The 20,753-nt window shown below is 45.7% G+C and overlaps 2 protein-coding genes across 2 annotated transcripts in view; both read left to right on the forward strand.

Moving 5' to 3' along the window:
- The first annotated feature begins 3,221 nt into the window (after window positions 1-3,221).
- Prss46p lies at window positions 3,222-19,676 on the forward strand. The gene is made up of 6 exons (XM_010624366.2): window positions 3,222-3,266; window positions 3,612-3,710; window positions 7,382-7,559; window positions 7,745-8,004; window positions 8,741-8,904; window positions 18,805-19,676. The coding sequence occupies exons 3-6, from the start codon at window positions 7,492-7,494 to the stop codon at window positions 19,060-19,062; spliced, it is 750 nt and encodes a 249-aa protein (XP_010622668.1). The 5' UTR covers window positions 3,222-3,266; window positions 3,612-3,710; window positions 7,382-7,491; the 3' UTR covers window positions 19,063-19,676.
- Window positions 19,677-20,713: 1,037 nt separating this feature from the next.
- The window catches only part of Prss50 (serine protease 50), a 3,720-nt gene continuing 3,680 nt past the window's right edge, over window positions 20,714-20,753 (forward strand). Inside the window, exon 1 of the mRNA XM_010624574.1 lies at window positions 20,714-20,726. Coding sequence (XP_010622876.1) covers window positions 20,714-20,726 — 13 coding nt within the window. The remainder of the gene's footprint in view (window positions 20,727-20,753) is intronic.

Genomic DNA, 20,753 nt, shown 5'->3' on the forward strand with positions numbered 1-20,753 from the left:
ACTGTGCCTGCCTTGCAGGCCCAAGATCCTGAGTTCAATTCCTGGTACCAGAAAAAAAAAAACGAAACAAAAAACGTAATTCATATGTGTCTGGAATTAAATACCCAGATTAATCTGGGGAGAACTAAGAGTTGAGGTCTTAACCAGGGATGTGGCATGTTTCTCCATTAGGTCAGCGGTTCTGTGTCTTCATTGATTTTATAGTCTTGTTCATAGATGTCTGGAAAAATATTAAGCTTATTTCTGAGTAATTTACAAATTTTGGTTATATTGTGAGTGCTATCTTCTTTCATTGCAGTTTTCCTAATTCTACATGTTACATATTATAAAGCTGTTTGATAGATTTTTTTTTCTAATGATTTTGATTCTTGGCTATCTTCTAAAGCTTTTTTTTTTTTTTGGTTGTTATTGTCAGTGTTGTGCTGGGTCTCACACATGCAAAGTACATAATGTACTGTAAACTATGTTCTCAGTCCCTAAAACTTATCTTTTTAATTCAATAATTTTTTAGTTGATTCTCTTGGCTTTAGGTAATCAATCCCTCTAAAATGATGACAGCTTCAGTTGTGCTTTCTGATCATGAAACCATTTATTTCTATTACGTCATTGGTTGAGACTTGATGACGGTAGGGGACCTATACTGACTTTGACTCCCTTTATCCCTCCATCCCACAGGAATTATTCAGTTAAATCTTTGTGCCAGAGACTATTTGGGGCCATGGTGATGGAATAATAAAATACCCAGATGTTTTTTTGGTGGCTACTTAATTTATTCACATATTGAATTGCATTAGTAGATCAATAGTACTTACAGGTAAATTCAGGAATACGCGGTGCATCCGATTTGCTGGCATTTTATTTAGAATTTTTATCCTACTGTTGGAATCAACATGCTGTTCTGATTTTTGTTCTCCTTGTGTTCAGGTGTGGTGTCATTGCTGTCCTAGCCGCTCAGAACGTATTGAGAAGCTTTCTAGCAGTTCCCTATGCTATAGAGCAGTTTATATGATGCAACTTTCTTGTTCCTTAGGTTTGGCGCATTGTGCACACAAAAACTCCTGGGCCTAAATAACATTTTTAGGGGACAAATCTTCTAACCTTGTCTGGTTTCCTACCTCTCTCTCTCTCTCTTTTTTTTTATACCAGGGATTGAACTCAGGACCTTGTGCTTCCGAGGCAGCTAGATCCTGGGCCTTTCCTACCTCTTTTTTTTAGCTAGTATGAGTCTGTTTTCCTAGAAAAAATTCTTAATTTAGCCTGGATTTACATTTCAAAATGATACATAAAATTTGAACTTATGTTCCCTTATTTCTAATATTTGGATATTCTCCCCTTTTACTGATTATTAAAGATTAAAATTGCCATAATTTTGTCTACTTCATCTTTTAAAAAAACTTCTTTAAAATTTGGAGAAGGGCCTCACTGTGCTTGGAATCCTCTTGCCCAGTCTTCTGAGGAACTGGAATTACAGTTATGTGCCAGTGTGCCTGGCTTTTTTTTTTTTTTTAACAGTCCTGGGAATTGAACCTCAGGTCTCATTCATGCTGGGATAACACTGTACCCCTCAGATATGTCCCCACCCGCTTTTCAACATTTTTACCTTGAGACAGAGTCTTGCTAAGTTTCTCAGGCTGGCCTTGCGCTCAGGATCTGCTTACCTCAACCTCCCAAATAGCTGGGTTTATGTGTGGAGACTCTGGACAAAGGAGTGTTTGAAGTGAGTGTGAAGAAGGGAGACAAGAGTTGGAAAACAGTTCAGGATTCCTAGAATACATGGGTAGAATTTAAATAAAGCTTTAGTATTCTCTCAGCTTTACTACTCCATCCTTCTGTTTTTGGGAGATTTATTTTGTTCCTTTTCTAACTTCTTGAGTAGTATGCTTAGTTCATTATTTGACTTCTTTGGTTTCTCATATTTTCACTTAATTTCATAAATTCTCCTGAGTCCTACTTTGGCCATATGTCATAAGATTTTGTCGATACTGGCCTCATCGTCATTTATTGTATAGAAAGTATGTAATTTCTTGATGGATGGATTGGGGGTGCTTCTCCTTTTTCTCTGTATCACTATATGGATTTAATTATTTCTGCATTCTGGAAGTTACTGAGGCTTTTTTGTGGCTTAGTGTTTGGTCAGCCTTGGTGGATATTTTGTGTGTGTTTGGAATGAAAGTGTGTGTTTTGGAGTAAAGTTTGAGTAGAACTTGATTGAATCAGGTTTGTCGATCATGTTACTCCAACCCTTTCAATACCTGTACGGTTTGTGTGTGCTCAGTCTGTTGGCCACAAGAAGTTAGCTTTGTCCATTTCTTCTTGCAGTTCTTCCAGTCTGGCCTTACACATTTTAGAGCTGTGTTGCTGAAGGGCAGGGTTTGAGCCTGCTGCGGCACATTATTGACATGAATGTGCCCCGTCCTACCAAATAGGGCTTGGTTTTTCATTTATCTGGGTAATTCTTCACTGTTCCTTCTGAATCTTCTTCTAATTGATTAAAGCATCATTTTCTATTTTGTGCTTGTTTGCTGCAGGTTTTCCTTGGGTTTATTTTTTGCCTTTTGTAGTTCCTTTGATCTAAAGATTTAATGTGTTTGTTTTCTTCTTTGCTATTCAATAATTAATGACTTTAAGATTGGGAATTTGCCTTAGACACACTCAGTAAGTTAAAACAAATATATTGCTATAATTATTAGTATTTTCTAAAAGTTTATAGCGTGCTTTTTAATTTCTCAAAATAATTTCACAAAGTTTAAACATTTATGCCACATATTGAACGCAGGGTTTTGGGCACACTAAGCATGTGCTCTACTGCTGAGTTACACCCCCCAGCCCCAACAAGGCTTATTTGTAAAGTTTTCTTTTTCGCTTACTTTTTTTATTCTTATTTTGGTACCGGGGATCGAACTCGGGTCCCTGCGCTTGCAAAGCAGGCGGTGGAACCACTGAGCTAAATCCCCGGCCCAAGTTTTCTTTTTCTTCCTTTTATTTCTTTATATCTCTAGGGTTCAAATCCAGAGCCTCATGCGTGCTCAGAAGCACTCTCCTACTGAACTAACCCCCAGTCCTGTTTTTAGGTTTGCAAATGATTTGGTTTATTTCATTTACTCTTTTGTTGTTAAATCATTGTTGCCTTCCTTTGTGGTAAAAGAGGTGGTCCTGACCCATCAGCATTAGAGAAGTTGTGGTTTTCTTCTAGTCTAATGTACAGTTGGTTTTTAAAGCCAGTCCAGTGCTCACGGACAGAATTGGAGAGGACTTTTTCACTACAGGTGAGGCTTCAATTTGACCATATATTGCTGACTCATTTTGCTTGATGCCTTTGATATTTTATTGGTGGATGGAACTTTATGACCTTACGTATTCACTGTAATTATTCTTAATTTAAAACAACTTTCTTTTTCTGTTTAAAGCTCCTATCCTGAATCATTTTCAAGATTTTTACTTCTGTATACTTTATATATGTGTAGTTGTATCATTATATACATAATATAGTATGTATGTATAAAAAAACTATATATAGTTTTTTGTGGTTTGTGGTATTGGAGATTGAACCCAAAGCTTTTGCACTGAGCTACATTCCCAGCTAATTTTAATTTTTCTTTTTTCATTCTGAGGTGGAGTCTCATGTATCTTCACTAAGGTGCTAAATTGCCCAGGCTGTACTCCAGCTTACGACACTTCTGCCCTGGACTCCCAGAAGACTGAGATTACAGGTATGTGCTACCATATTCAGCTACAGATCCTTGCCTTTTACAAGAAGAGTTTTATGTATTTACATTGATCAGGATAACAAGTGTACTTGATTTTTGTGCTGTTAACTTTACTTACTTATTGGTAATTCCCCCCACAGTATTAGTTTCCTCAAAGGTGGAAGAGTAAATGGAGAGTTGCATCTCAGGATAACTATATCCTTGATTTTCTACCACACATCCCTAAAAAAGAGTTTGTTTCACCTGTTTTTGAACTTGATACAGTGTGTACCTTCCCTGCCTGACCTTCTTGCATTGTCAGTGAGTTGCCCTATGCAGCTCTATGTAGCAGCTGGCTGCCATCTCCTGCTGGGGTGACCCATGCATCTGTCCCTGTTGGGCACAGGTGGGCAGTGTCTAGCGAGGCCTCCATAGCAGCCTGCTGCCAATGGTCTGCGTGTCTCCTGCGTGTGCGAGCTGCTGCTGAGGTGCATGCCATGAGTACAGCTGTGAGTTGTGAGCTGGTGCAGTTCCTCCTCTGCTGAGCAGCTCCCGGTTTCCTCTATGGCCCTCATGCCAGTTCATGTCCCTTGGCAGCATGGGAACAGCTCAACCGTACCCTTGACAACACTGGCATAGCAGAAGTGAGCTGCTGTCAGAGACAGTGTGAAGAGCGTGGGATCTTTGGGGAAACATCAGTGGAGAAGTGGGTAGGTTTCCTGAGATGTCATTTACTCCACTGATTCATGCAGACTCAGGTCTTCAAGCTGCTTCCCCTCAGAAAGCCACTTTCCCTTCCAGAAGCCACCTTCACAAGTCAGAAACACTTGCCTCTTACCCAGGAGCTGTGCTTGGGAAAAACACAGCTCCCAAGGAAAGGGAAAGCTCTACCTGCACATCAGTCATCTGCTGCAGGAAGTAGCCTTCTCTCAATGTCCGGCTTCTACACCTCTAGGTCCTGCTAGGGGCTTCCCAGGCCCAGCACCTGGTGCTGTGGTGAGCCAGACACATGCCATTGTCTCAGGCTCAGAGCTAGTCCTGGGCCAGGCATCGCCTCTGGGCCCTGGCAGGGCCTCACTGCGACCATCCACCACCTCCTCAGACCTGAGTCGAGGCCTTAGGAGCCCCTAACCTGGGCAGAGCATGAGCTGGCCTGGAGTTCTAGAACCCTGGCACAGTGGAGGTGCCCCTGCCCCTGCCTGTGTTGTCCACCCTGCTCCATCCCACAGACTGATACCTGCTCACCATGGCATGTGGGTTGGGGGACCTGCAGGCCCGGACACCCCCACTGCCCTCTGCTGGGCTTGGGCATCAGCCTTACAGGGACGGTAGGTCCTCAGGATGCCTGGGGGCCTGCAGGCCTGCACCATCCATGTTGATGGAGGAATGGGTATTGTCTGTGACCTTACAGGGACCCATGTGACCTTTATGGCCCACTTGATGTTGAGACCGCTCTCATTTTCAGGGTGACCATGAACACATGAGTGAACAAACTGACCATGGAATAGGTGGGCGGGTTTGAGAGGACCGGCACCTGTGAGTGTCAGCATGGATGCTGAGACGCCTGTCGGGCACTGGTGACGGTGGTGAGGACATCATTCCACGTTGGGAATCCCCTAGCCCTAGAGCTTAGTGGCTCATGAGAGGAGGAAATCAGGAGTCAATGCTGGCTGTCAGTAGACCTTAGGAGTGAGAAATTCAGGACCACAAGGAGCAGGACCTCCAGCTCCCATTGGATCCAGCCATTCAACCACTGGTGCTTTTGTGGTGGCAACCCTGCCCCACCTGACCTGCCAACTGCTGACTGTTCTTGTCAGAGAATTAGTTGGGGTGGTCTAGGTGAATGGACTTGGTCATTTTCTATCACTGTGTGACAGCCCCTCCTGGATGAGTGCTTTGCTGAATGAATTGGTGAATGAATAAATGGGCAGGCTCTGGCTCTGGGCCTGGTGGAGCTGCTCTCCAGTGTATGTGCTGTCCCTGGTGGGAGGGCCACCTGAGGCTCCTCAAGGCTGATACCTGGGCATCTGCTGGTGTCGGTGTTGGTATCAGTCCCAAGGCCAGTATGAGTTTTCTGTGGCCATATAAGTGTGGGAAGGACTTGCTTGTAAGTGGCAGTGCTGTGACCTGGGACACTAAGAAAGGGTGGAGACCAGGGTCTGTAGTGGAACCCAGTTGAGCAGCTGAGGGTCTGCCGTTTATGGAACTGTGACGAGCCTGGGACAAGGTTGATCTGTGACACCTTGCACCTCCAAATAAGCAACTGTGACCCTCTCATATTTGTCTTCTGTACTTAGTGCAGAAATATCTACCAGGCTAGATCCTACAAATCCTGTGTAAGGTTTTGGGGAAGGAGGTTGAATCACCACTGTCCAGGATGCAAGTTCTGAGAAGCCCCCTGTGTGAGCTCCTATAGAACCTGGCCAAGTAGACCTTCGCTTCATGAGAAAGGAAGGGGCAGGCTCCTGGAGACCCTCTCCTTGTTCTTAAAGATATGGAGCTGTCTTGATTGGGGTGGGCTATCATCTGAAAAAAAAAAAGAAGCCATAAAACCTCCACAGTGCATGAGAAGGACCAGAAACCGTTAGCAGGGAGGAAAGAGGCAGGGAGCACTACAGCAAGACAGCACTGTCTGGAGACCAGGGCTCTGTGGAGGCCTGGGTGAGGGCGAATGCCTCCAACCATGGGAGTCTGTGGTCCTGCTGGCCCTTTCCTTCTGGTGGTGACAGGAGCTGTGAGCTCAGACGTCTGCAGTCCACGCTCGTTAGACTTGTGTTATTGCAGGGACACACCTGAGGTGGCTGCTTAGGAAGTCCAAGTGTAGTTAGTCACAGTTTTGGGGGCTCAGCATCCCAGGTGTGCTGGGGTGGTGGGCTGGGTGGGGAGCATGGCTTTGCCTCCTGGTGAGGGCAGAGGTGGCAGTAGCAGAGTGTGTGTCTCAGCAGCCAGTGCTTACATCTCGAAGGGAGACGGAGTGGCTGACTGGAACCGTAGCTGTCTGGGATTCCCTGGGGATTCGGTGGGGTGGGGCCCGGTATGTCTGGGTCCCCCTAGATAGTCACTGTATCTGTTTACTGTCCCTCCTATCACCTCCACCCACCGTGACATCCCCCAGAAAAGGCAGCTTGTGACCACTGGGAGTGCGTCCAGCGTCACTTCTGCGGGAGACCTCCAAACTCATGGGACAGCTTGTTGGCATCCTGGGCTCGACAGCAGGCTGTAAATAAGAAACCCTTCACTTTTCTTTAGCCAGGGCTCCAGCCCTTGCTTATAGGCTGTCTTCTCTTCTTCCCCATGGATAATGTGTCACTAAATACCAGGGAGAGGTGAGAAGGGAGTATGCCATCGTCCCCATCCCGAGACCTCCCCCCAGGGTGTGGTCCTCTCAGGGTGACTGTGCAGCCATGTAGGATTTCTCTGTGGCTACAGTGGACTGCCCGCCCTGCCCATTGTGCCTGTCCCTTACCTGCTGCTGACAGCCCACTCTTCAGATGTGCTCTCTGCATCACTTCCTGTGGGCAGAGATGCACCCTGGGGTGATGGCTCAAAGCAAGCCTGGCAAGGGTCCTCCCTGCCTGTCTGGTCATCCTGTCTTTGGACTTACAGCTGCCAGTTTGGGGGTGTGAAGGTCCCTCCCCGTGTGTGCGGGAGGCAGCAGCTGCATGTGACACTGTGCCCTCCACCTCTTTCCCCAGATCCCTGGTTCTTGGCATGCAGTCAGACTAACGTGTCCTGCAAGGTGGTCCAGGTGAAGCTGGGGGAGGTAGGCAAGTGGCCCTGGCAGGTGAGCATCCTCTTCCTGGGTATGCACATCTGCAGTGGCTCGCTCATCCACCGACAGTGGGTCCTCACAGCTGCGCACTGCCTGCTGAGGTCAGTTGGGCCTGGGCCAGGGGCTTTGCTTTGTGGCCAAGTCTGGGAGTGGGAGTGGGGGTTGGGGGGGTTGTGAATCCAGGAATTGTAGCAGAGGGTGTGGCTGGGTGACCCTGGGCTCAGCTGTGTCTCCTGAACTACGCCTGGCCTCACTGCCCACCCTCTGCTTCCTCCTGGCCCTGCAGATCCAAGGACCCTACACAGTACTCTGTGAAGGTGGGAGTCCAGCACCTCCCAGACGACAGCACACAGCTACTGGTCACTCACATCATGATTCATGAAAATTTCACCGACCTCGTGTCCCAGGACATTGCCCTCCTGAAGCTCAAGGACCCCATCTCCTGGTCCCCCCTGGTGCAGCCCATCCTCCTCCCCAGTACTCGTTCCAAGCCAACCGTGGGGTCCACGTGCTGGGTGATTGGGTGGAGAAAGCCAGGGACTAAAGGTGAATGCGGGTAGGCAGGGTCCCGAGACACCTTCCCTTCCTGACACAGCCCCATCATGGGCTCATGGGCTTATTGTTTGATTTCTTAATCTACTCAATCACTGTCTGCATACGCTTTCTGGGTGCCTGGATTGCTTCATGCTGCCCTGGTCCCTGCGTACCAAGATATCCACAGTATTCTAGCATAAAAGAGACAAGTGGCCTGTATGGACTTCAGTTCCCAAAATGGGTCAGTCCAGTGCCAAGCCCTTGCCCTTGCAGCATGACAGGAAAGTAACCTATGGCTATTAAGGGCCCATGCTGCAGGTGGCACAAGGGCCATGATCTCAGGAGGCTGAGGCACTTAGGAGCCCTTTCTAGCCTTTGGGCAAGCTGGTTACCTGGAGGGACTGTCATTCCCAGAGGTATGGCCCCTGTTGGTCCTGCCCAGGGTCATGGCACCTGGGAGCCTTCATGACGTGTGCTGCCTTCCAGGGTAGGGGCACATCTGGGCTCTGGGTCTTACTTCCTTGCCTGGTGACCCTCCCAGATCCTAAATTACTGGGGAAATCTCTCCTCATCTCATTTGGTGCCTGCCTGCCACTCCAAGCTGGAACCTTTTCAAAAGTTAGGCTCTGAGCTCTTGAGGCCTTCATACACCCTCATCCCAGGAGATGACCTGCCTCTCATGTTAGCGAACTCCGATGACTCTGAGCTGGACACAGGCAATGACAAGACAAGGTCTTTCCCTCCTCAGGGGCCTCAAGGAACCACTACCGTCTTCAGGAGGTGGCCACCAGGATCATAGACAGTCGCATCTGCAGTCAGCAGTACAAGTTCCTCCTCTCGAAGGGCCAGAAGAAGTTCATCGGGGATGACATGCTATGTGCCAGCTCAAACGTGGGCTTGGACATGTGCCAGGTATGGAATGTGTGCAGGGGACGAGGAGGCATCTGGGGCCATGCCTGCCTTTGCACATGGCACAAAATCTCCTTCCACTGGGCTTCAGTGTCCCACTCTGTGAAACGGGGATGAAATACCTTTGCTCGAGTCCACAGTGAGGGAAATGGTGGCAGCTCTTCTCAGTCACGTGCAGGTCTGGGCCAGGTCCTGGCATAGCCAGTTTTGCATAAATGACATCATTCCATAAGTGGACTTCTGGACTTACATCTCCTGTTCAGTATTGTCTTTATATCCATACAGCTGTAAGTCGTTAACAGCGCTATATTTTCTTTGGCATCTCTGCCACAGTTTACCCATTCTCTCATTTAAAGAGATTGAAGGAGTTTCCAGTTCTTTCCTCTCATAAACTCTCCTGCTGTGGATGTTCTCACACACATCCTTCCATTTACATGTGCAGGATTTCTCAACAGGATCCTGCACAAATGGGTCCTAGATTGAGTTCATGTTCATTCATCTTTACTGTCAAGTTGCCAAATTTTCCAGAGTGGTGATATCAACCTCAGTGTCCTTACAGCCAGTGTTTGGTGTTGCCAGACAATGAAATGTTTTCCATCCTGGTGGGTGAGAAATAGCACCAAGGGGGTTGTAATACAGTTACTAGCGCACTTGTTCATCTTGTGTGTTTATTCACTATTCACAGTTCCTCTTCTGTGATATTGCTAACTTGTATACCTGCACATTTCTCTATTTGTCTTATTATTTTACTGTACTCTGGATATGAATTCTCCATTCATTATATATATTGTAAATATCATCCCCCAGCTTTTCATTAATCTTTTTTAATGCTGTCCTTTGCTGAAGAGCAGTTTCGATTTATTTTAGTCAGATATTTCATGTTTCCTTCCTGGTTTATGCTTTTTGTCTTTTAAGAATTTCTTCCTTTTCCTTGAGGTCATAAAGACATTCTGTATTCTGTTTCTAAAGGTTTGGAAATTTTGGTTTCCATATTTTGAATCATTTGGTAAAAGGTGAAAGATGGGTCTATTTTCATTTATTTTCTGGTATGGACTAGCAGCTGTCCCAGGGCAATCACAGGAAAAGGATTTCCTGCATCCACCATACCCTCTGTCTTTTGTATCAGTCTTCTGCCTGACGGGTCAACTTCTTGGTTTTATACCTAGGTCATGCTTTGTTGGTTCTTCTTCCTTCCTCATACAAATGTTTGAGGTTGTAAGTTCTGCTAAACATTGTTCTAGCTTCATGCGACCATTTTTGATAAGTGGTATTTTTATTGTTACTCAGTTCTAAATGTTATATGTCATTTTCATTTGGTTTTCTATTGACCCGGGCATACTGTTTGTTGTTAGTGATTTTCAACATCTTCCCGGTAGTCATAAAAATAGATCTGTAATGGTACCAGCTGTGTGGGACATGCTGAAATATCTTTGGTTGCCTAATATGTAGTTATATTTCTTAATGTTTATTTCATTATTTTCAGTTTCTAGTAATTTGATTTCCTTGGGTTGTTTGGTTTCTTTTTATGCCTTCTTGAGTAGAAAAATTTATTCTTTCTACTTTTGTGTTTAAAGCACATATGGTCATGAAACCATCCTTGATTTGAACTCTTAATTCCTCTCTTAAATTTTGTACTGTTGTGATTCCATCATCACTGCTTTATTTTAAAATATGTTTTATAATTTGGAAGGGAATACACACATTTTGTTTAAAAATAATACATAAGGGCAGAAAGTAGAAAATGAGACTTTTCCATAATCAGACTACCTAGAAATTTCTTCTGAAGTGCTTATGTCCCTAATACTTCTCTCAATACACACAAAAGATGCCAATAAATTTTTGGGGGGGTTTCCCCTCCTTTTTTTTTGTTTGTTTTTTGAGATCGGGTCTCACTATGTAGTTGAGGCTGACCTTGAACTTTTTTTTTTTTTGCTACCAGGGATCAAACTCGGGACCTTGTGCTTGCAGAGGCAGCCACTGGAACCACTGAGCTAAACATCCCTGGCCCCTGGCCTTGAACTTTTTTGATCCTCCTGCCTCAGCCTACTGAAGGCTAGGATTACAGGAATGTGCAACTGTGCTTGGCTTTGGTGTTTGATTTTTTTGTTTTTTTGTTTTTTGGTACTGGGGATTGAACTTGGGTCCTTGCAAGCGCTTGCAAGGCAGGCCACTGACCAGCTGAGCTAAATCCCCAGCCCGGTGTTAGATTTTAAACAAAAGTCTTTTATATAGTTTTATTAATTCAACATTTGAATTTTGTCTCAAGATGTGTCTTGGATTCCTTTCTCTGTTTATACATTTAAATAGACTTCATTGACCTTGCCTATTGAAATAATTCTTTTATATGGCTGTACCACAAGCTATTTAACCATCTTCTGGTTGGTAGGTACTTGAGCTCTTTTCAGTATTTTCTTTAACCAAGCCAGAGTAAAAGTCTTTTTCTTTTCTTTTCTCCCTTGTCCCTCTCTCCTCTCTCCCTCCCTGCTCTATCTCCTTAATGCAGTACTGGGGATCAAACGCAGGGCCTTCACACTGCTCTTTATCTTTTATTCTAACACAGTTCTCACTAAGTTGCTAAATTGTCTTGTGTGTGCTCACACTTAAGAGCCTCTTGCCTCAGCCTCCCAGAGTGCTGGGATTACAAAAGTGCATCATCACACCTGGCTCACAGTATGTGTCTTTGTTCATGTATCTTTTCTCATTTGTTCAAGTATTTCTCTAGAATAAATTTTAGAAGTGTAATTGGCAAGATCAGTTGTATGTAAGGTGGTTTTTTTTTTTTTTTTTTTTACCAGGGATTGAACTTGGGACCTTGCACTTGCAAGGCAGTTGCAGTACCACTGAGCTAAATCCCTGGCCCTGTATGTACATTTTAATGGATATCAATACATTTGTCTCTCCAGAGGTTTAATCCATTTCCCCTAATCCAGTGGTAGAGAGATGAGTGCCACTTTCCCATGTTGGCACTAGGATTAAACATTATCTTTATTTTAACTTTATTTTTTTTCCCACAGAGTTATACTTCAGCCCTCTTTTAATTTTTGTCCTTTTGGTAGGCTAAAATTTCTTATTTTTGTTTTAGCTTCATGAAACTGATCAAATTTTGTAAATTGCCCATGTAATACAAGGCTACTAAATGGGAAATTTCAACCATGGCATCAAAATACAGTCCATACCAGAGTTCAGAGAGATACATAACTGATGCCCCATGCAGTGTGTAGAAGAGAGGATGGCATGGCAGGTGATTTTGTGAGGAGAATTTCCTGGAGAGAATTTCTCCTACAGTCTCTTCATTCTCCCCTTAAGGGACTGTGGGTGGGGTGCCTGTCCAACCAGAAGAAGGGGTTCAACAGGACCCTCACGGAGCGTGGTGTACCCTGGAGCTGCGCATCAGCTGTGGGCCCCTCCAGGCCGCGGGGCGCCCGTGTGGACAGCTCCTCCCCGTGCTGTAACCCAGAGGCCAGGCTGGCGGGATGGCTCCTCAGTGGCCCCGGGCCAGGCTGGCTGCTGCAGGACTTCAGGGAGCTTTCTTCACAAGTCTAGCTCTGTGATTGTTATGTGGGCTGCACATTGTGATTTCTGCACTGAGATGTTTACGCGACAGTGTAATCATAGTGAGTGCAAGTTCTGGTTCTGCCAGTTTTTACTCAGGACTGAGGAAAACACTAACCTTCTAGATACATTTCAGAGGACTGAAGGGAGTCGGGAAGGAGGCAGCCTCTTGGCTCAGTGTCCCCTTTTCGCTGTCCCCTGTGTTCCGCCCACACCCTTCCATCAGAATCTGCTGCTTCTGTTGGACGATAAAAACTGCACAGGATGCTTCGTGGTAAGGAGAGGTAAAGGAGCATTCCGTTCCTACAACTTCACTTCAGATGGCTGATAAACATTTAACTGCATGTGTGTATGTATATTTAATATGGAGAAATAATATAAAGCAAATATGTTAACACTGACAGTGAATCTGGGTGAGAATATTATACTTACGCCTTTTTTGTAAGTCTCAAATTACTTCAAAATAAAAAGCCATGAAAAACTCTGGGCACTAAGAATTTTAACCCTCTGTAAAATGCTTTACAGTGTTTATCCTGTTTGTTTGTTTTTGGGGGAGGGCTGTAGATTTTTCCCCCATAGAATTACATGCAGTTTTTTATATTTGCATGTTTATCATTATTTCCCTTGATGATTTTAGGGTTTTTTCCCCCCTATGTAGAAACATTTTCCATACCCTCAAACTATAAAGTTATTTATGCATCATGTTCTATTTCTTTTTAAAATATGTTGACTTTGATTTACTAGAGATTGAGAGAAAGAATCCAGTTTTATTTATTTATCCCCAAGAGGCTGGTTATGGGAAATGTCTTTTATTGAACATTATTTTTTTGCTGATGAATTAGAAGTGCCCCCTTTATTACATTCTAAATCAGTCTTACTCTGGTCTCTTTCTGCCCTTCCATTCTCACCTGTATGCCACTACATATCTTTCTGAACTGTTGCAGTTTATAAATTAATTCTTGTTTTTTTGCAGTTAGGCAGGTCCTCCATTCTTCTTTTAAGGAATTTACCCGACTGTTCATTCTAATCAAACAATCTTACATAGTGTGGTCAAAAGGAAAATCACTTGAAGTTTTTGGTGGAAACTTTGGTCAATTTAGGAAAAAGGGACTCTCTCTTTTGCCCTTTTTCTCTCTCCCTAAAGCAGGAGTTGGTAGCTTTACTCCATGTCCTTAACTGCTGCTGCTTAAATTGATTCTCAGGCATCACATATGATGTTCTTCTTGTGACCCCTATGATTTTTTTTGTTGTTTTCCATTTGTAGTATAAATTTTGTTTGTCCACTTTGTAAAAAGCAACCCTCCTGAATCTAGTTGATTCTCTTCAATTTTATAGGCCCAAGACATTTCACCTGCGAACACCAGTGTTATCTTTTTTCCCTAGCACTTCTGAGAGACCATCCTTTAATCCAGTGACCAAGATTATTTTTCTGTTCCTCCTGCCTTGCATTTTGGGTTGAGTATTTCCCTGCAATCCACTTATTTCCTTTTGTGATATAGAAGTTCTACATGTGTTTCACGCTATTACTGGTCACCTGCTGTGGTGTGAGTGTGTCCTTGGGCCACAGGCTGGTACCCTTGGGGCCAGCAAGCACTGTAGGAGGTGGGACTGGGAAGTCTGAGGTCCCTGGAGGTGCATTCCTGGAAGGCAGTTCTCAGGCAGGACCTTGCATTCTTGCAAGAGGGCTGTTAGGAGCAGAGTGTGCTGGCCCAGTTCTCTCTGCTTCCTGGCTCCGGATGTGTCGCGATCTGCCATCCCCTCATCAAGCTGTGCCAACCCAACACAGTCACTGTGCTCTTGCACCTCCACAGCTGTGAGCCGAAGAAACCGCTTTTCCTCGTGAGTAGGCTGTCAGATGTTCCACTGCAGTAACCAAAAGCTAATACATAATCTTTTACTTTCCACACACCCATTTAAAATGGAATTAACACTGAGAGTTAGTCCATATCTGTGGCGGCCTCAGCAGCACTGGCACCTTCCTGCACCCCCAGACTTCCTCTCTTGTTGAAAACACCAGTCATCCCTCTTGGTCATGTCCAATTTCAGCTTCACACATCTTTGTATTTAGATTCATTTCTTTTCTAAGAACATATTTTAATTCATTATGCTTTAAAGCCTTTGCTATCCTGAGAATAAAGATAGAAGTTTTCTAGGGAACAGAGTCCTCTGTGTGAAAATATTATTTTTTATAAGTGCAAAAAGAAGTACTTTTTGGGATAAAGGCTTATATAAGGATAGGTGCCATTAAAAAAGTAGAGTCCTGGGCGAAAATGTCAGTGCTGAGAAATGGATCATAAGTACCTAAGTGCTGTGTTAGGTCACTGTGAAAGTAGACCAGGAAGTCTCAGCCAAGGGGCAGTGTGGGTTTTTCGCTTTCACTGAGCCTGAGAATCGTACCCCACAGCTCATCTAGGTACCTCAACACCCCAGAAAACCCACTAGCTCAGTTTACTTCATTTTCATCCGACACCCATGATGCACTGGGCACTGAGATAACGTCAGTCCAGTCCAGGAAGGGACTGAGCTCTAGAACACACTGCCTACCTCAGAGCGCAAACCATGTGGCCTTTTTGTCCTGCCAGGTTAAGGAGTGTAGAGGAAATCACTCCCTTTGTCAAGTTGTAGTATCAGGAATATCTGTGCATCACATGAAAAATATTTGTCCATGTTCTGGAACATTTGAAATAACATAAATTATCTCCTCCTTAAACACAGACTAGAAGTTGCCTACAAAACCACAAAGCTGTGTTTTCCTTTTGAGTTGCTGTTCTTGGGCAATATTTTAAGTTGTTTTGCACATAGTTATTGGGCTAGTCAGGCTTTCTATTGCTGTTTAAGTTAGTCTAAGTGATTTACATTTTCTTAGAAATTATTCATTTCATCCAGAGTTTAAATCCACCAGGAGGAAATGGTAAACAGTCTTGAGATTCTGAGAAAATATATTTTACTTAACTGTGATTCTGGTCTCTATTCGACTCAAACCGCAGAGTACTTGTATCTCTCTCTCCCTCCCTCCCCCACCCCTCTCTCTCTCTCATTATGTAGAATTTAAAAGGTACTTATCTATTTTGATCTTTTACTTGGTGCTGGGGATCAAACTCAGCACCTTACGCTTGCAGGGCAGGTGGTGGCACCACTGAGCTAAAACCCCAGCTCTATTTTTATCTTTTTTAAGGACATTGATTTCATTTCCCAGCTCCATGCTTTTTCTGATTTCTAATGCACAAATTATCTCCCTGTGTCTTTCTTAATTCTTTCTCAAATGTTTTGATCTGGACATGAAGTGATATATAATTGTTGATAATAATGAATAATTTATTTTCATCCTCTCTCATTTGATACTAAACATATTTCAGGCCAGAACTATCCTTGGTGCAGTGTAGATCCATATCCCATGGGCTTTGTTCTGTGTGGTGTTCTTATGTTTCTATATTCTAATTATAGATTTTAATTCTAGTTTTTACTTTAACATTTGTGAAAGTTGATTTTTAGTTTCCACGGAGGCGGTGGCTTACATTTTGTCACTGAGTACTGTTTTTATTTCACTGTGGTAGGAAAACGTCCACATACCATGATGTCGCTTCTGCAGTTCTCTTTCCGTGTGCTCTCTGTTCACTGGGCCTCTAGGGTCTTGTCAGTCGCTTATTTAGGCACAGTTGCTGATTGGATTAGCACTGGCTTGGTATTTCTCCTTCATCATTCATGTTCTCTCCTCCTCAAAGGGGTCTATGGCCGGGCATGGTGGTGCACACTTGTATTCCCAGCTGCTTAGAAGGCTGAGTCAGGAGGAGCCAAGTTTGAGGCCAGCCTTGGCAATTTAGTGACTGTCCCAAAATAAAATTTTTAAAAAGGATTGGGAACGTGGCTCAGTGGTAGAGCACTAACCTAGGATGTGTGAGGCTCTGGGTTCACTTCTCAGTACCACACAGAAAAGAGCATCTATCTACTCAAATCTATTTAATACACGTCTTTAAAGATGTCCCTGTCCTTGAACAATACATGTGCTCCTGTGCACTACACATTCCCACCTGCTCTTGTTTATGCAGGAATTTCAGTTTGTTTGGATAGTCCCATTAAATAGCTTTATTCTTTGAAATCTCTGCCCCACATGTCCACATCATTCTGATTGGAATTCACAGTTTTCAGTCACTTTAGTTATGAAACTTAAGAATCGATTGGTTGACACTGCACTTCATCCCCCCCCCCGCTTGTCATTTCTACTAGTCACGTGGTTCATTGTTTATCTTCAACAACATCTCATTCGTAATGTACCTTCACTGAACATGTAGCCTTCATTCTGGTGTAATTAAGCTGGATGTATTTCTCCTCTTCTGATCTGTGAGATTTGAATCTTTTTTTTTTTTTTGAGATGGGGGTCTTGCTACCGAGTCCAAGCTGGCCTTGAACACACTGTGTAGCTCAGGCTGACCTCAAACTCACAGTGACCCTTCTGTGTCAGTCTCCCAAGGGTTACCTGCATGTACCTCCAGTTCCAGCTTTGAATCTAGTTTTAAAAATATGCTTTGTGTCAGGGCATAAAGCCATGGCCCTGTATGCTTTTAATGAGCTTTTACACTTTTCACATTTAGTTTTTCTTCCTCTGGATTGTTTTATGGTAGGATCTAATTTCATTTGTCTCCATCTTTCTGGTGAGCCAGTTTCTGCACTGTCTACCTCAGAGTCCTCCTCCCCTTGGGGACCCAATAGCTCTGTAACCTACTACAGGTCCCTGTGTGGACAGTCAGCTTATGGGCGTTCCACTGCCCCTTGGTCTGTTTTCCTGCTTCTGTGCCCATCTTCCCTGTTTCTGTAATTATAAGTGTTGACTCTGCCCCCAGCCTGACTTCAAAAAAGCTGACCTAATTCATGGGCTGTTTTTCTTCAACTTTATTCTAGGGTCAGACTATCAAGCTCCTAAAAAACAACAGCAACAACAAAAACCCTGCTCTAATTTCTGTTGGAAATGCTTGATCTTTAGAGGTTTGCATAAGAATGAACACTATACACACACACACATACATACATACATACACACACACACAATTTTATATATATATAAATTATATATTTAAAATTTGGGGGTGTATCAGGGATTGAACTCAGGACCTTGCATTTGTGAGGCAGGCGGCAGAACCACTGAGCTAAATCCCTGGCCCTACCGTTATAATTTTTAATTGTTTCATCCTATATTGGATAGAGACAAAATAATATTCATAAAATAGGTATAGAGAATAAAGAACAACTCAACCACCACACTCACCAAGCCCTGAGAAAGATGCTTGACACACGTGAGACCCACAGGCCAGGTCCCTGTTCCAAGCCTTGGAGGCTCCGACTTGTAGTTTCTCGGAGGTGCCTGGCTCGTGGTGCCTCAGTTTCCTTGTGCACAGGCTTGGAGGGGTGAGGATGTGGTCTTTCGAATGTTATCTTGGGGACAGCTGCACAGCCACCAGTTTAAATGGCATCCATCCTCAGCCAAGGTCTTTGAATCCCCCTGACTGTGAATCCAGGCTGAACATTCACACCGGCGTTTCCTGATGTCCTCAGAGGCGTTGCCTCCGACATGCCCCTCCTCAGGCAGGCTCTGGTTTGTGCCTCCGTCCCTGACACCCAAGAACAAGGCCGAACTGGAAGCTCAGCCTCATTGGTGTGAGCCTTAGATTCCCCTGGCCACTCTGGATTCCAGTCCTCACTTAGTCTGGGCTCAGAGGAGTCTGCTTTCTTGTCAGCTCACTCATGAATTTAAAGGGATCGTTTTCGGAATCCCACCCTCACATCTAGCAAGCAGGTCGGTCTGGGCACTGTCTTCCATTCTGCAGGAAGCCAGCTTTGAGTTGGCACCTTGCACACTACATCCTCGCCTCTGGGGACAGCAGCATCTGTCCACTACGCAGTGTTCCTTTATGACCTTAGGAAGCTTCTGATTATTTTTTTCCTTCGGTGTCTTGTGGACTATTGATTAGATTTTGTCCCATAAATATCAGTTTGTATTACATCAGACACATAATCTAATGAGCTGCTTTTCTGGCTCATAAAATTTTCCAGCATTACAGAAAAACGTAAAGAAAATTCAAAAATCCTAAGAGACCCAACATTACCAGAAGTAATAATAGCTATTATACTTTGAGGTATGCCACTGTGAACATTATTCTGATATGTGCACTTATTTTTACAGGAAGAGGGGAGCTGCTTTACCTTTCCAAGAGTTAAGCAAGGACGGTGTGTGTGTGTGTGTGTGTGTCCTCACCTTGGGGACCCCACCGGAGTTTACAGGGCAGGAACGAGAGCTTTTGTACCAGAGCAAGTTCAAGGCTCCTGCACACCCTGAGGCCTCCCTCCCCTCCTCTGCAGGACATCTCGGGCAGCTCCCTGGTCTGCCCGGTGAACAAGACCTGGATTCTCATGGGTGTGGTGAGCGGCAGCTCTGGCTGTGGCGGGCGGCACCACCTCCCGAGCATCTACACCAGCACCTCCCACTTCAGCCCCTGGATCCAGAAGCAGGTCACACACCTGAAGTTCAGCAGCAGGGCCTGCCCCACCTTCCTCAGCCAGCTGCTGCTTGCCGGCCACATCCTGCTGTTCTCCTTGGCCCCCCTGTGGCTGCTGTGAGCTGTGTCTCAGGACAGGCCCCCCGGAGAAGTGGAGACCACTGGCTGAAGATATGGGGTGCAGAGACTTGGGGGAAGCCCTGGCCCCACTGTTTCTCCTCAGTTCTTCAATGAAGATGCTCTGACTTTGACCACTGATGTCGTCTGTCCTTGACTCTGGCCAGAGCCCATCAGACCCCTCCTCGGAGCCACCCTCCCGATAGTCCGTGTGTGTGTGTGCTTGTGGTATGGTCTTTGTAGCCTGTTCCCGCTCTCTGGGTGGCAGTTTCCTCTTCTATCAATAGGCTGCCAGTTCCTGCTAAGTCTCTCTGGTCCTCTAGCTGTCCTGGTTCCCAGGGCCTCCGCTGGGCTCCCTGAACATTTCCCCCACGCCGCCTTGTGAAACCCACAAAGGCTGGATCACAACCCTGTGCTGTGGACTATTCTGGAGCTAGTGGGCCTCTCCTGATCCTCCTACCCTCCTGTGGGTCCCCTGGTTCCAGCGGACGGTGCCATGGGGCAGGGCAGAGTGCCTGCCTGGGTGCATGTGTGATGAAAGTGCCCTGAGCTGCTCAGCAGCCTCTGTGGCTCCATCATACTCCAGAGAGCAGACAGACGAGGCCCAAACTGGCCAGCCTGTGTGGAGGTGAGGGTCCCCCAGACCCAGCGGGCCTCAGCTCCTGAGCAGCCAGCCACCCCTTTCCTCCAGGGCACCCTGCATCTCCAAGGTGCCTGTGTCAGTTACTTTTCTCTCATTGTTGAGACAAAATGCCCGACACCCAAAGTTAAAGGGGGAAAGGTTTATTTAGCTCACAGTTTGTAGAGGTTTCGGTCCATAGTCTGCTGGCTCCAAAGCAAGGTGGCTTGGCAAAGGGCCATTGAAGAGAAGAGTTCATGGCGGCTAGAAGGTAGTAATGCAACATGGGACCCTAATGCGTCTTTCTGCCCCTTTCATCCCATCCAGGCTACGGGGATCAAGGTGGTGCTAAGCCAGTCACTCCCGTGCAGTGGTTTAGTAATCGCATGCCCTCAACCCCAGAGTCACACAGTTCCAGATTCTGGAAAAGAACGCCCCACCTCATCCACATGAGGCTTTGGGGAACACCAAGGCTTGGCTGTAACAGTCCCCTACCCTCTGGAAAGGGTGGAGCACAGGATAGCACTCAGGCACCCCTCCCAAGACCAGAGCCTTGACACTTGTCATTGTGTCCTGGCTCGGTTCACCTGTCTTTAATTAGGCTGGAACCTTACAATGGCTTCGTGCTCCTGAAAGGATTTCCCCAACACTACTTTTTAAAGGGACTGCCCATTTGTGCCACTGAGCCACACCCTCCCAAATTCTAGCTTCTGAAGTGACCCATTCCCTCGGTGGCCCGGTGGTTACCCTTGCTCTCTGTGGTGGGACCCTACCTCTCAGCCACCCTTCCTGAGCAAATGGATCTGAGTCAAAGACATTTCTGCCGGAAGGGTAGGGGCGCAACTTGGAGATGTGGGGCGCCCGCCTTGGGGGCCTGGGTTGGGCTTCCTGTCCCTCGCAGGTATGACAGCACAAAGACTCCTGTCACTGGCCGGGGTCTGTGACCCAGAGCGAGGAGGGAGGGGGCAGGGCGGGTACAGGAGCATGTCCAGGTGCCCGCTGGGGGGTGCAGTCGCAGGGACTAGGGTGGCGGTCGATGGCGGTCGGCGGCGAGCGGGGGTCGCTGTGATCCGGAG

Source organism: Fukomys damarensis, unplaced genomic scaffold (genome assembly GCF_012274545.1).
Source record: "Fukomys damarensis isolate Sample0158 unplaced genomic scaffold, DMR_v1.0_HiC HiC_scaffold_12, whole genome shotgun sequence".
NCBI lineage: Eukaryota > Metazoa > Chordata > Mammalia > Rodentia > Bathyergidae > Fukomys > Fukomys damarensis.